This window comes from Zophobas morio, unplaced genomic scaffold, assembly GCF_036711695.1.
Source record: "Zophobas morio isolate AGI-343-1 ecotype UQ-CSIRO unplaced genomic scaffold, CSIRO_AGI_Zmor_V1 ptg000026l, whole genome shotgun sequence".
Taxonomy (NCBI): domain Eukaryota; kingdom Metazoa; phylum Arthropoda; class Insecta; order Coleoptera; family Tenebrionidae; genus Zophobas; species Zophobas morio.
Window position 1 is genome coordinate 2555978 of NW_026972131.1, and position 14553 is coordinate 2570530.

General features: G+C 34.2%; 1 protein-coding gene across 3 annotated transcripts in view; it reads left to right on the top strand.

Annotated features, from left to right (window-relative positions):
- The window catches only part of LOC135136004 (transcription factor kayak), a 57370-nt gene extending 53073 nt beyond the window's left edge, over positions 1-4297 (top strand). For 2 of the 3 annotated variants that reach the window (XM_064065112.1, XM_064065114.1), the window contains exons 2-4: positions 2358-2523; positions 2584-2897; positions 2960-4297. In XM_064065112.1, the coding sequence (XP_063921182.1) occupies positions 2358-2523; positions 2584-2897; positions 2960-3523 (1044 nt within the window). In that variant the 3' untranslated portion in view covers positions 3524-4297. Of the gene's footprint in view, positions 1-1329; positions 1929-2357; positions 2524-2583; positions 2898-2959 lie in introns of those variants that run through there. The other variant, XM_064065115.1, reaches the window with a different exon arrangement.
- The last annotated feature ends 10256 nt before the right edge of the window (positions 4298-14553 follow it).

The following is a 14553-nucleotide window of genomic DNA, read 5'->3' on the forward strand; positions in this document are numbered from 1 at the left end:
TTTGTTGTAAAAATCGCTCGCCATAACGTCAAGAACACGTGTTGGTTCTCGTTAAAAAAAAGTAGCATCGGTATGTAAAGCATTTCCGACTGCCGCCGTCGATGACTCATGAGTCCTGTCGTGTCCAGGTGACCCCCATGAGACGCTCCGCCCTCACTTTGTCTCGAGAAACCACAGGGCACAGGCTCCAAGTCGTACCATGCTCCGTGTGACCCCCTTTACTCTTTTTACTCCTGAAGGTCGTTTCAAGGCTACTACAATAAAATTTTTGCAGTCGACTTCTGCGAAGAATTCTTAGTCATCATCCACTTCAAGAATGCAGCGGGCGTTTTATGAATGGAAATGTTATCGAAATGACTTTTAAAATTCTTCTACGGACAGTTAATTTCCGAAAATTAAATCAAGTCATTCGATAATCCACATTTTTTATGTGTGCGAATTGTTAGGGACACGCACGATGTTCAAGGTGACGACATAACCTTTGGGTTGTCAGAATCTTGGATAACCAATCGGTGTCGGTTTGACATTTTCTTGCCGAAGCGACCGATTTAACAAAGCCATTATAACTTCAAATTTAATTCGACTTATTAGGAATGTTATTGAATTCACGGATTGCGTCATTTCAAAATATAGAACTCGTAAGTGTACGTCACTTTTAATTTTATACCTACGTACAGCTCGTAACTGTAAAATGTTTATTGCTCCCTGAGTCTCATGTGTATTATAAATTGAATTTTTATGTCCTGTCTGTGCTCCAAGCTTCGCACTCTGTTCGTGGCAATTTTCTTTCGAGTCTTGTCCTGGAAAAACTGAAGAGATACAAACGTTTCAAATTAACTTGGCCAACGAACGACATTAATCAACGTCCAGTGCGTATCTTTTTTTTGAAATCGTGCCAAAATGAGGCGAACCTTGAATGTTTAGCTCCATCGGTGCACTTCGGTATTATCGCCTGTGTCCTTTGTTCACGGCTGCAACATAAACATTGTCTAATTGCTTACAACAGACGGACTCGTTGTTTTATTCGAAACCATAAGGTTCGAGTTTTTTCTCCGTTGTCAAGTTAATTTAGGTTGATTAACCGCATGGTTCGCCGTTTAAAACGGAAGTTGCGGCAATAAAGATGGCGCCCCACAATTGAAAGGACTCTTTGAAACACGCCTCTGTTTTGGTATTAAGTGAATTCCAAGATATACTCGGTATTGGATTTAATCGTCAAAGAGTTCTCGCAACTGATAGTGATAACGTTGGCATACTAAATCAATGTTATCGACACTTCGGTATATATCTGTTGTTAAATATTTACTTGCGCCGAACTGAGCAGGTACACAAATTGGACATTGTCCAAACCACGTACAAGGTTACATGCGAAAAGCCAGTATCTTCGGTTATTTCGCATCGTTCCTTGTTAGATATTAGAAAAATCTGCACGAAATATTGAGTGAATAAACGCGAGAAACACGAATATGTGCATCCGTTTTGTCACGTCGTGCATTAGGATGCAATCAAAAAGCAAAAACGAGGAGGAAGTTCAGCGATAACGCGTATTAAAACAATGAAATTTGAGTGATATAAATAAATGCAAAGTAGTTAATGCGAACTTAAAGTCTACCTCGATCTAAATAAAGCAGAGGTGGGCGACAAACCAAAATTCCCGCTTGGCAAATTCATTCTTCGACTGACTGAGCCTCGGGTAACTCAAAAGCTCAGCAGTCATTTTTCGAACGAACGACTACGATTGTAAAACAAAACGATATTCGAATATCACTCGTCGCTGATTATTTTTCTTTTTTTATTATACCACTCTCCGTTGTATATTTTCTTTGAATTTTTTTAAACGACATCGGTGTGGTACTTGGACGAAAATGGCCTACTTAGATCAAAGAGAAATTGCCAATTTTCTCGCACAGGAGTTATTTTATCAGCAGGTATTTGTTTGTGTTCTAATCACCCCTCAGTCGCTCCAGACTTGCCTAACTAACAACACGATTGATAGCTTATTATTTGAAAATAACGTAGTGTTCTTACTAAATCGTGGATTTAATTGCGAGTTAATTCTACCTTAGAAAACTCAGTCACGTTAAGAGATGAATATCAAGTCATTTCCTAGTTTAAAGTTCTATTTTTAAACCTGACTAAATAACGTCAACAAATAGCGAACGTATTATGTTGTTTTGTAATATATTGGCGGTGTGTGCTTTCTCTGGTCATTATTTTGGGTTTTCGCGCATCGTCACCAAAATGTCCGATCGCTTTCTTCAATGGCAACTAAATTATTGCACAAACAAAAGCTTTAAATGGCGTCCTGAAAGCAATTTATAAAGCAGACACTACATTCCGGACTTTCTTTGTTACAGTTTATAACTCTAGAAGGCATAAATTCGGGAGTACCAACTCGAACAACCCCCACGTTAACTCCGACAACTCTTCGAAGCATCGAGCAAACCTTTATTGAGTTGCAGTCGAAGCCGGAATCTCACGAAAACGAAGCCGGTTTTGTGCCACCTTTGGTGCATTCAATAGGTAAGTCCTATCACTCCAACAAACAAAAACCCAACTGATTTGTGCGTGTTTCTTTCTTAGGAAATAATCAGTACATCTCAGCATCGGATGCTGATATTTACTCGTCAAAGTCACAAACCATGTGGCAAAATTCACTATCACAATCCAGTTCTGATTCTAACACAAGGTCGACGCCACCCCTGACCCAAAAAACTAGTCTAATTAACAATACACCGAATCAAACGAGGCGTAACATGGGTGGTCGAAAACCAACGAAGGATCTCAATATTAGTCCAGAAGAAGAGGAACGAAGACGAATTCGAAGGGAACGTAACAAAGCAGCAGCGGCGCGTTGTAGGAAACGTAGAGTGGATCACACGAATGCACTGATCCTAGTGAGTATTCTATTGCGTCTTTCAAATATTCAATAGTTTACAAATTCTGTCTCTGTGTGTAGGAAACTGAAGAATTGGAACAGAAGAAACAAGCGCTTCAAGACGACATACAGCAACTGCAGGCTTTGAAGGATGAACTGGATTACATTCTCGAGTCGCATCGCTCGTCTTTGAATTGTCGGCTCCATTCCCAGAGTCCTCCGGACATCAAACCTTTTCCTCCGTACGAGAACAGAGTCAACGGGGACAGGGTTAAAGCTGAAACTTTACCTACTACAGTTGCAGATGACGATACGTTTTCTTTACCTTCGCCCGCCAAAAAAGTGATGTTGAGTTCCGCCGTTCCGATCTCGAAACCTAGCAGACCGAATTCTTTGAATGTGATGTCTACAGCGCCTATAGGCAAAAATAATAATGTTAGCGATTTAACGGGTATACCTATTACGACCCCATCGACAGGCATGCAGTTTAATTTCGATTCGTTGATGGTGGGTGGTACCGGGCTTACCCCAGTCTCAGCTCCTTTGGTGCCTTCATGTAGCACGCAGCAGAGGAACATCCCTGCGAATGCTGCAGATATGACGTCACCTGATGCGTGCGGACCTCCGAAACTTGTTAGTTTATAAAAGAAGGAAGTGTAGCCCGAAACTGTGTTATGTGAAAAAATATTCATACTGTTGTATTATTTTATAGTTATTAAACATACAAATTTATTTATTAATATTTTATGACTTTTTTTCACATAAGCATTTTTGAGCTACAATTTCGTATTAAAGAAGCCAAGAGATCAACGTTGTTGGACGAGCTCATTTTTAGCTAAACAAAATTTTTTTGGTATAATTTGACTGCCGCAATTTTTGATGTGTCCAACATTTACCAACCATGTTTAGTATTCTTGAAACCAAACCAAAAATATTTATTACTAATTTATTAGTAATGTCCTAGTGTCATTTCATTATTTATTGTTATATTTTAAAATAGTCATTTGTATATAACTTACTATACTAAACATGGACCAAAATGTCAAAGTGCTCAAGCTATTTTGCTATGCTAAATGCAGATTTATTTTTTGCTACCAAGAAATGCCTTTTTTGTAATGAAAAAAAATCTGTATATTTTCACTTAACGCAAAGTTATTCCCTCCATACATTTTTATATGATAGATATAAGGTTAATGTTATATTTTTGCAATAGGAGTGCTCCTATTCCAATAAGCGAATTTGTGTTATTACTATTAAGTATATAATTAATATATATTGAGAATACTTTTAACAAATAGGACTATGAGCAATACTGTGGTTACAATATTTGTAATCACCTGTCAATTTTATATAGAGTTTGTCAGATTTTTGTATTTATTTTATGCAATGCCAATTAAGAAATAAATTTTATCTTTTAAAGTTTTCGTATTTTTTTTTCGATGTACGTAACGAATTGGGCAATAAATCGTTGTGCTTGACGGTGTACAAATTAAAACTAAAACGGGAAAATACAATTTAAAATCGGAAATTACAATACATCTCGTTAATCATTTAAAATTGAATTAAAATTCCTTCACCTAACAGAAAATTAGAAAAACACTTACATTTAATGTTTGCACGCTAGAAAATCCTCTACACAGTAGAACGCTTTGTTAATTTATTTTTTTTTAATTGTGAGAATTCCACTAATGGTACCTAGTTGCCTAATGTTGACAGGAAGTTATTAAATATTTTTGGTCCATAATATTTACAGCATTTCTACATTTCAATAAGCGATAAAATTCAGTAACAATGTAATTTTTAAACCTACGTTATTTGCATAAACATGAATATTTTTTTAAACATATAATTAAAGATTGAAATATATACAGCGAATGTCCCAGGTTATAAGACAGTAACAGCTAATACCGTGTGTTCATTAATTATTTAGATCAAAGAATGCTGTGCGATTTTGAACCTAAATGTGTATTCTCGGTTTTGGATACTTTTCAGATTAAATTAAACAAACAGATGTGTAATGTTGGTTGCATACTGATATAAATCAATCTACGAACGAAGTTTAGCTCTTACTTGTTGAAAACTAGAAACACTAATGGAAGAAAATAACTGGTAATGGTATCCATTTTCCTGTATACATAAATTGACCCGTCTTTTCATGTTATCAAACATCTTTTGTAGTGTAGCAGGAGTAATGCGCTCACACTCTTCGGTAATTCTGTGTTTCAGTTCTTCTATGGTGCGAGTGGGAGTTTTAAAAATAGTGTTTTTTCGATGACCTGTGGGGGGTACTCAAAGAATTCACGTAAAAAATTCAAATTGTCTACTGTTGTGTGTGCCGTGGCACCGTCATGTTGAAAAAATTCGTCTTCATTCTCCTGTAACTCTTAAACAAAAGCAGTTAGGATATTGTTTCGATATCTTTATACTGTTACAATTTCCTCAAAGAATGTGGGTCCAATGATACGTCTGCGAGACATTGCGCACCATACACCATTTTAACAGGATAGAGTGGTGTTTCACGAAAGACATAGATTTTCAGCACTCCAACATCTCATATTTTCAGAGTTAACATACATAACTTACAAAACAAAATCTCATAATTGTGATCGTCATTGAGATAGATTGAATTCACTATGATACCCATTCAATCTATACAAAACCTGCATCCCTTGTGCAGGTGGCGCGACAAATCCCGCTAGCCCCACTAGGAGCCGCGCCCTCCGCTTCTGCTACGTGTTTCGGTGTTATTTAACCTCAATTCCATTTTAAATGTTCAATTTCTATGAGTCTGATATTATCGACAACTGAACAAGTGTGAAAGTTTCAAAAGAGCAATAAACAACGTTTAAATTCGCCATGCAATCTTGTGAAATTTTAAACAACAAATAATTCTTATGTGAGATTAAAATTGGACATCAGATAATTTATACGATGGAAACATTCATCAACAAAATATTTACAAAACAAAAACTTAGCAAATATTTATAAAACCCAAAGATCTGGTGTGAAATAAACTTGTGCAAATAAAATATTATGTGATGTTAAAACTGTAGAGCATGAAATTTACGTTCAATTAAAATTATACAACAAAGAAAATTACTGAGGTTAAAATTGTGAGATAGAGAAATATTGTATGAGGGGAAAAATTGCAAAGTTAACAAAATTTACATGAGATTAATACTTGCCACACTTTATCAACGATTCATACGTTATGTAATGATCCAAGTGATTGGTTACTTAAAACAATTTACTTTGAGAGTTTATGTCTCTCGGTGATGTAAATTTTAGCGTTGCGAGGAAATGTCTCGATGATGTAAATTTTAACGTTGCGAGGAAATACCTCGATGATGTAAATTTTAACGTTGCGAGGACATGCCTCGATGATGTAATCAATCTTTAGCGACGCGAGGACATGCCTCAGTAATGTAATCAATCTTTAACGTTGAGAGAACATGTCTCGGTGATGTAATGATAATAACGATGATAACTGCCTAAGGGAAGAAATTATTTTGACCCCCCGCCAGTTCACAGTATAATTTTGTTAATTTAACTGCCCTAAATGAACTATTATGAATCTTGTGTGAAGAATTAAGAAGTGTTATAGTGTAACACTTACGTATATGCATCCAGAAACTTATTTATAATTTGTAAACAAAGGTCGTTATCCTGCCTAAGTGAGCTTCATGAAATCTTCTAGCAAGTGGTTTATATAAATAATCCTGATTGTTAAATTGTGTTAGCACTAGTTGGCGATTAAAAAGAACTAATCTGATCGATGAATTCAACTATAGAGCAGTGGGATTATTATCGAATTTTGCAAAACTCTTTGAGTCATTATGTTCTGAAGTCATTTATTCGCATGTAATTTCTAATATAGCGTCAGAGCAACACGGATTCGTTAAAAGGGCGGTCTACAGCTACAAACTTGTGTGAATTCACGCAGTTTGTATCAACAGCTCTTGATCATCGACAACAAGTAGACGTGATATACACTGACCTATCTAAAGCATTTGATAGAGTCCACCACTGCATATTATTGACAAATTAATCGTAATGATGAGGTCTTTATTAACGGGAAGAACAGTTTGTTCAACATCGTGGATTTAGGTCTCTAACATACTTATAGTAACCAGTGGAGTAGTGCAGGGATCTAATTTAGGACCTCTAATGTTTATCATGTTTTACAACGATGTGGTCAATTCAATTTCTTGTAAGACGTTCATTTATGCAGAGTTACGCGAAATTCTGATACATTGATCGATCCTATTTTTATCAACAATAATGCATTATTTCGTAGAAGTGAAGTTATAAATGCTGATCAAATATCTGATCATCGTCTAGCCTTTTCCATATTAGACATAAATATTCCTAAAATGACTCCTAAATATATTACATACAGAGACTTTAAAAACTTCTTGCATTATAAATTTATGTTAGACTTAAATAAAAAATCTTTGGATAATATTTATTATATCTTCAATGTTGAAGATAAAATCAGGTACCTTAACACAATTGTGTTAGAATTATTTGACTATCACGCTCCGTTCAAAACCTCGTTCATTTCAAAGCCCTATGCACCTTGACTCACCCCTTCTATTAAAGAATTGATGAAACAAAGAAATCGAGTATTAAGTTTGTATAAGCAAACAAAATCTGCACAGCACTGGCTATTTTATAAACAGCTGAGAAATTTTACGGTTGCTGTACTGAAACGGGAAAAAAAGCATATTTAGATTATGAAAGTAATACTTCAAACAAAAAAAGACTATGGGTTCCTCTGAAAAAGTTAAATATTCAAAAAAAAGTTAAAGGATGTGATCTATCTACATTCAGTCCTGATGAAATAAATGAATATTTTTTGTCAGTATTCACTCCTCCCCAAAACTCTGTTGAAGCTGCTAATAACATAAAAGGTATCAAATATAAACCAAATTGTAATTTTAAATTTTCATTCCTAAGACCAATAAGTATTCTTCCAACGTTATCTGAAGTTTTAGAAAAATGTATCCATAATCAAATCTTTAAATTTATAGTAAAAGAAGAGATATTATCTGAAGATCAATCTGGTTTTCGCAAGGGATATAGCTCAACGACAGCTGTAGCTTCTGTTATCGATGATTGCCTGATTGAACTTGACAGAAACCACGCAAGTATTGTAACTCTTCTGGATTATTCAAAAGCTTTTGATACTTTGGACCACCACCTCCTCTGCGTCAAACTGAAATATTATGGGTTCGATCGAATTTCTGTTTCGTTTTTTAAATCGTATTTACAAAATCGACATCAACAAGTTGTAATCAAGTCTGGTAAATCTAAAATTGGCTTAATAACATCAGGCGTACCGCAAGGCTCGGTCTTAGGCTCAATTCTTTTTACTATATATACTTCCCAATTGTTGCAGATACCTTCAGTTTCTAAAAAGAGAGCCTTTGCAGATGACACCCAACTGCAGCATCATTTCCAACCTAACGAAGTTGATATAGCATCTACCCATATAAACAATGACTTAAAAAATATAGCAAATGTCATATCTGATATTAACCTCCAATTGAATATAAATAAATGCAAAGTAATTTGCTTCGCTCCTCGAAAATTTAAAAATGTTCTTTTTGACAATATTAATATTAAATTTGCTAATGTAAAACTACCAGTTCTACATACTGTAAGAAATTCGGGATTGATGATTGAGGACGATATTCGTTTTAAGACCCATATTTCTAACATTATTAAAAAATCTTATGTAGCATTGAAACTTCTGTATTCAAATTACCTTTTACTAAATTTTAAATTAAGGAAGAAATTATGTGAGTCTCTTGTCTTGTCATATATAAATTATTGCTTAGTAATATATTACCCAGTATTGATAAATACCGTCTTTAAAAGATCCAAAATAATTGTTGTCGTTTCATTTTTGGTTTGAGGAAATTTGATCATGTGTCTCAGAAAATGGGCGAGCTCGGTTGGATGAAAATTGACAAATTGTTTCAGTATCACCTATCTAAATATCTTTGCTTTCAAGTTATTTTCCTCTGCCTCTCAGCCGTACTTGCGTCGTAAATTTCGTACAAGAAAAAGTATATTAAGGGGACTCGCTAGACGAGGTGTAACATTTTTTTGGTTTTTTGTATGAAAAAATGATATTAAGATAGATGTATCATACATCAAACTGCAGCTTTTTTCATATTCTAGAGCGCAGAGACCAGTTCAATCAACTAAAAAAATATGGCTGAGAAATATCGTGAAAAAAGCACTATTGTATGTTTTCTTTTCAAGTTTTTTGAGTCTCTCAAATCTTTCATTAAGGAATCTACAAGAATTGTCAATGCCAAAACATTATACATCTATCTTTCAGAGATCTTTCACGTATAATATTATCAAAGTTTACAATAAATTTTTATTAGAGTTTAATTCGAGTTCCTCTATCAATTGTTTTAGGAAAAAAATTAAAATGTTCTGGGTAATACTTAGAGTTAGGTTTATTATTGTGGTTTTATTATTGTGGTTCTATTGCTTGTTGCTAACTTTTTGTTATTATTATTATTATTATTTATATAAAATTAGTTCTAATTATGGATTATTAATTTAGATTTAATTAGTTTAAATTGTTTAATTTCATCATTACCTAGCCGACTCCTGTCTAGATTTTTATTTCATTTTTATGTACAAACTGTTTAGTTAGTTTTAGTTTTAGTTCCTTGTAAATCTAAGGTCAAGTGGAATAGCATATGGCTAGACTTCGCCTTTTATTTAATAAAGTCCTATTAAGACCCACCACTGACCCGGAAATGACCGGCATTCAGGCAAGACTTCTATCATTACGGGTACTAAGACCAAGTAATGATATGTATTGATTAGATTAACAAAACAACTTTCGAGATTCTAGAATTACAGCATACAAATTAGTCTGCTATTATTCTCTAATCTCACCCGATCCCCAAAAGTCTAGCGTAACTACCGATCATTTATCCGCGCATCACTTGGAAAGTGACCTACACTACTCTGACCTACTGGTGCTAATCTAATCTGACTGACATGATCAGACTGTTCGAGAAATTTACGAACAATATGACATGTTCCTAACAAAACAGCTTTTTGAATTTTGACAATTATTGAATCATTCAAATGCAAAGACTTTAAATTCTCAACTAAGCTATTTGGGACTACACCTACATTAGAGATAACTAAGGGTAGAATTGAAATTTTTTTTAAGATTCAACATGGATTTCATTTCTATCGATAACTGTAGATATTTTGAAATCTTGGTGTGGTATGTTTGAATAATGTTGTTTGAGTTAGGAATCGCAATGTCAATGAGAATGGCTTCGTTCGTGTGTTTTTTGATAAGTATGATGTCTGGTCTGTTAGCTATTATAATGTTTAAATCTGTAAGTATTCTGCGATCCCAGTATAATTTGTACTTGTTATTTTCAAGGAACGGAGATGGAATGTAAGTGTAATAGGGTGTCGTATCTTCGATTAAGTTCATAAGTGTTGCTAATTCTTTGTGAATGATTTTGGCGGCGTTGTCGTGTCTAGCTTTGTAGTCAGTTTGTGCTAGGATGCTGCAGGAAGAGATTATGTGCTGGATCGTTTCAGGTTTTGCTTTGCAGAGGCGACACCAGTCGTTTCTTATGTTCGGATCTTTGATGATGTATTTTTTGTAATTCTTGGTATTGATTACTTGGTCTTGAATAGCAAACACAAATCCTTCTGTTTCGGCATACAAACCTGATTTTTTTAACCAAATCAATGACATCTTATTGACATGAGTTTCTTCTAAGTCTTTGTAGAATTTTCCATGAAGTTGTTTTTGTTTTAGCCCACTTATTATTTTATCTATTGTGTGGGGGGTACGGATTTCTTCGGTGTTCGACAGATTTAAGGGTGTGTGGTTCAAATCTGCCCTTGTGATGGTGCGAAACATTTCATTTATTTCTGCTCGTTTCAAGAAATACTTCTTCAGATCTGAGATTTGTCTCTGATATAAGTTTTCTAGGTTCTGGAAACCCCTTCCTCCATTCTGTCTTGGTAATGAGAATCTTTCAATGGACGATTTTGGATGATGTCTTCTATACTGTGTGAAGATTTTCTTTGTTGCGATGTTTAAATTTTCAAGATCAGTTTTGGACCATTTAATCACTCCAAAAGAATATGTTAGCAGTGGAACGCAGAATGTATTTACTGCTTTCATTAAATTTTTTCCATTTAACTGTGTCTTCAATGTTAATTTTAATCTCGCTAGGTATCGTTTTGGTATGATTGATGTGGAAGGATTGACAGAAACCCAGATATTTGTATGTATCATTTCGTTCTTGGGCTTCGATTATTTCGTTATTCTGGGTTATATGTGGTACTTGGTGTTGGACGCCTTTTCTGATTGCTTGGGTCTTACTTTTCTCAATACCAAAACACATACCAATATCACCGGAAAACTGTTCAGTCAGATTTAATAGGTTTGTTAACTGATTTTGTGTACTTGCATATATTTTTATGTCATCCATATACAGCAAGTGACTTATTCTGTTTTCTCTTTGTTTGTTAATTCTTATATTGAACCCATAATTGCAGCTGTTCAGGATATCGGAGAGGGGATTTATTGCTAAGCAGAACCATAACGGGCTAAAGAGAATCGCCTTGAAAAATTCCTCTTCGGCTCATTATTGGGTCTGACTGAATTGTTTGTTCATTTAAGGTTATTTGGAGGGTGGTCTTCCAAAATTCCATGGAACATTTGAGAAAAGTACAGATTTTAGTATCAATTTTGTATAATTCCAGAATTTTGCATAGCCAGGAATGAGGGACAGAATCGTAAGCTTTCTTATAATCAATAAAAGCAGTATATATGTTTCGGTTTTCTTTTCTAGCTTGTTCACAGATGATGGAATCTATGATTAATTGCTCTTTGCAACCAAAGGATCCTTTAATACATCCTTTCTGTTCTTCATTAATGATGTTAGAGTTAAAACAGTGTTGATAGATTTTTTGTGTAATGCATGAGGTTAATATTTTATAGATTGTCGGTAAACATGTGATAGGTCTGTATTTTGATGGATTTTTTGTGTCGTTATCTTTAGGTTTTAGGTATGTTACACCATGACATAAGAATGTTGGAAAGGAGGATGGGTCAAGAAGGAACTGATTTAAGTGATGTAGTAAATGAATATGTACACAATTTAATTTTTTTATCCAAAAATTATGGATTTTGTCTGGTCCTGGTGATTTCCAGTTGTGTGTCTTATTGATGGTATTTATTAATTCGGCAAGTGTTATCTGATGATCATTCATTGGTGTAACTGTGGATAGTTTATGGGATATATGAGGAATCCATTTGGCAGATTGATTAAATTAAAATTCTTGAGACCAACGTTTTGGCCAAAATGTTGTTACATCCTGTGAACTTGGAAGTTCACCGGATAATCGAGTTTTGTTTGAATTAGTTAAATGTTGATAGAATAGTTTTTCGTTGTTTAAAAATTTAGTGCTATGAATTTTTCTGAGATGTGATTGTTTGTATCTTTTAAGTCGTTTGCTATATAAGGAAAGTTTTTGTAATAGGGTATCTTTAATTTGGGATAGTGTTGTGTTGTATTCATCGTAATCAGTTTGATGAAAATTATTGTTGGTCAGTATCGAATGCATACATGTCATGATATGTGGTGTTTTGACTCCTCTAAGGTACTGTGTTATTTGACCTAGTTGTTTTCTAATGTTATTAATTTTATAATTTAACCGTGTTTCCCAATGAGGGGTGGAAGGTATACGATTGGTATTTGTATTATGTTATCTTTACATGTGTTAATTTGAATACAAGTTAAAGCTGCACAGTAGATAATTGTATGAAGTTTTTCAAAAGAGATCGAGTTTGTGAGATATTTTGGTAAAATGAAGGAGTTCATTATTTCTACAATTGCCAGAAACTTTTTAGAATAACACTGGCGGGGAAGTGAATGTCTATCATTTGGTTTTAATTTGGAACATGTTTCGAAAGTTAATTTAAATTGGTCTTCAATTTCATTTTGGAAATTAATATGAAATTTAAAATTGTTGTTTACAGTTTTGATTAATGTGTCTTCGTTGTTGTAGTACGTGTTTTGTAGATTATCTGTGATGTTAATTTGGTTTTGGATTGTTCTTGATAAATTGTTAAGTGATTTGTCAGTTACCGAATATCTGGGATCTGTTTGATAGTGTGTTGGTAATTTGTGTTATGGTTGTGATCTTATTTTGAGGTGTTTTGTTTAATAAATCTTTAGTAAATGTGTCAGTTGGTGTCTGTGGTGTATTTGATAGACTACTGTTAGGGGAAAGTCCCCCTTATTGGACCAGTGCCTGAATTGAACCACCCTATTTTTTTTAAATCTAGAATAGTTGCCGACATCTAGTGCATATTATTCGAAAGTATTTGGCGCCAAAGCAGTGTTATGCAAAATTCCATTCTGTAGCGGTAAGTGTCTGCTTGTTAAATTGCAAAGAAATTTTGCTACCATTGTGATACAACTTTTCCCATGTTTTTGTAAGGATATATAGCCTAAACTATTTCATAAATACAGTGCACAAAGACTACATTGGTCAAAGCGTAATAAAATTAAGAACCTAACCTAGAAATAAATATGTTTTATTTCGTTATAGCATTTTAACACAAGAAAATAGTAAATTTTGTACCAGCGCGTAAATTGGACCACCTTATATTCTCCTTATTTGGACCGGTCTAATTGAAGGAACTCCCGATTTGACCAATCACGTCACAGTATCTAGGCGCGTAATTTTAGAACTTCGTATTACAATGCTCAATAATACATTTTCTTGTTATAATCTATTAACCATGATTTTATACTAGATGGATGCGGAGATTTCACGATTGATGAGCACTCTAATCCAAACAATAAGACTGAAAAACAGCTGATTACTGAAGTAAAGAACAATACGAAACTAGAGATTGAGGAATTAAGACTTGATGATGAAACTGCCACTCTGCATTATTATACACCTCTAGAAATTTCACCTATGCCCAAGATAATTAAGCAAACAACAAAAAGAAAAAGAAAGACGCAAAAAATTACAATATTAACAACGACACCTTATAAGGAACAGTTGGAACAAAAGAAAAAACAGAAGACTAAGAGCAAATTTGTTGATGAACTTAAAGAACCCAAAGCAGGTCCATCTGGTTTGCGTAAGGACAAAATACCAAATACAAAACAAGACGTTATTATAGAGGCCAGTGTGCAAGAATGGTACTGCTTCCTCTGCGAGGAAACAACGCTGGAAGACATGATTCAGTGCAATGGATGCAAAAAATGGGTTCACGAAACATGTTCAGGAGCTGAATCGCGCACAAAGCGTTATTTATGTGATTATTGTACCTAATTATAACAGTATTGTTCAGTTTACATGTAGTTCTAAAACGTTTGTTTTTGTTATTATTTTTTAAAATTTAATATTGTTTTTTTTACATTTTAAATAAAATTATGTTCATTTTATGCATTTTTACCAAGAAGGTCCAATTTAAGAACCGGTGGTCCAATTCAAGAATATAGTGGTCCAATTTAGGAACCCAGTCTCCTATTTTGGACCACTTGCAGACCTTCAAAAATTATTTTTTTTAACCAATTTGGATGTTTCAAAAAATTCTAAAAAAATTACCGAACGTTGAAAACATGTCAAAGTTAATGGCT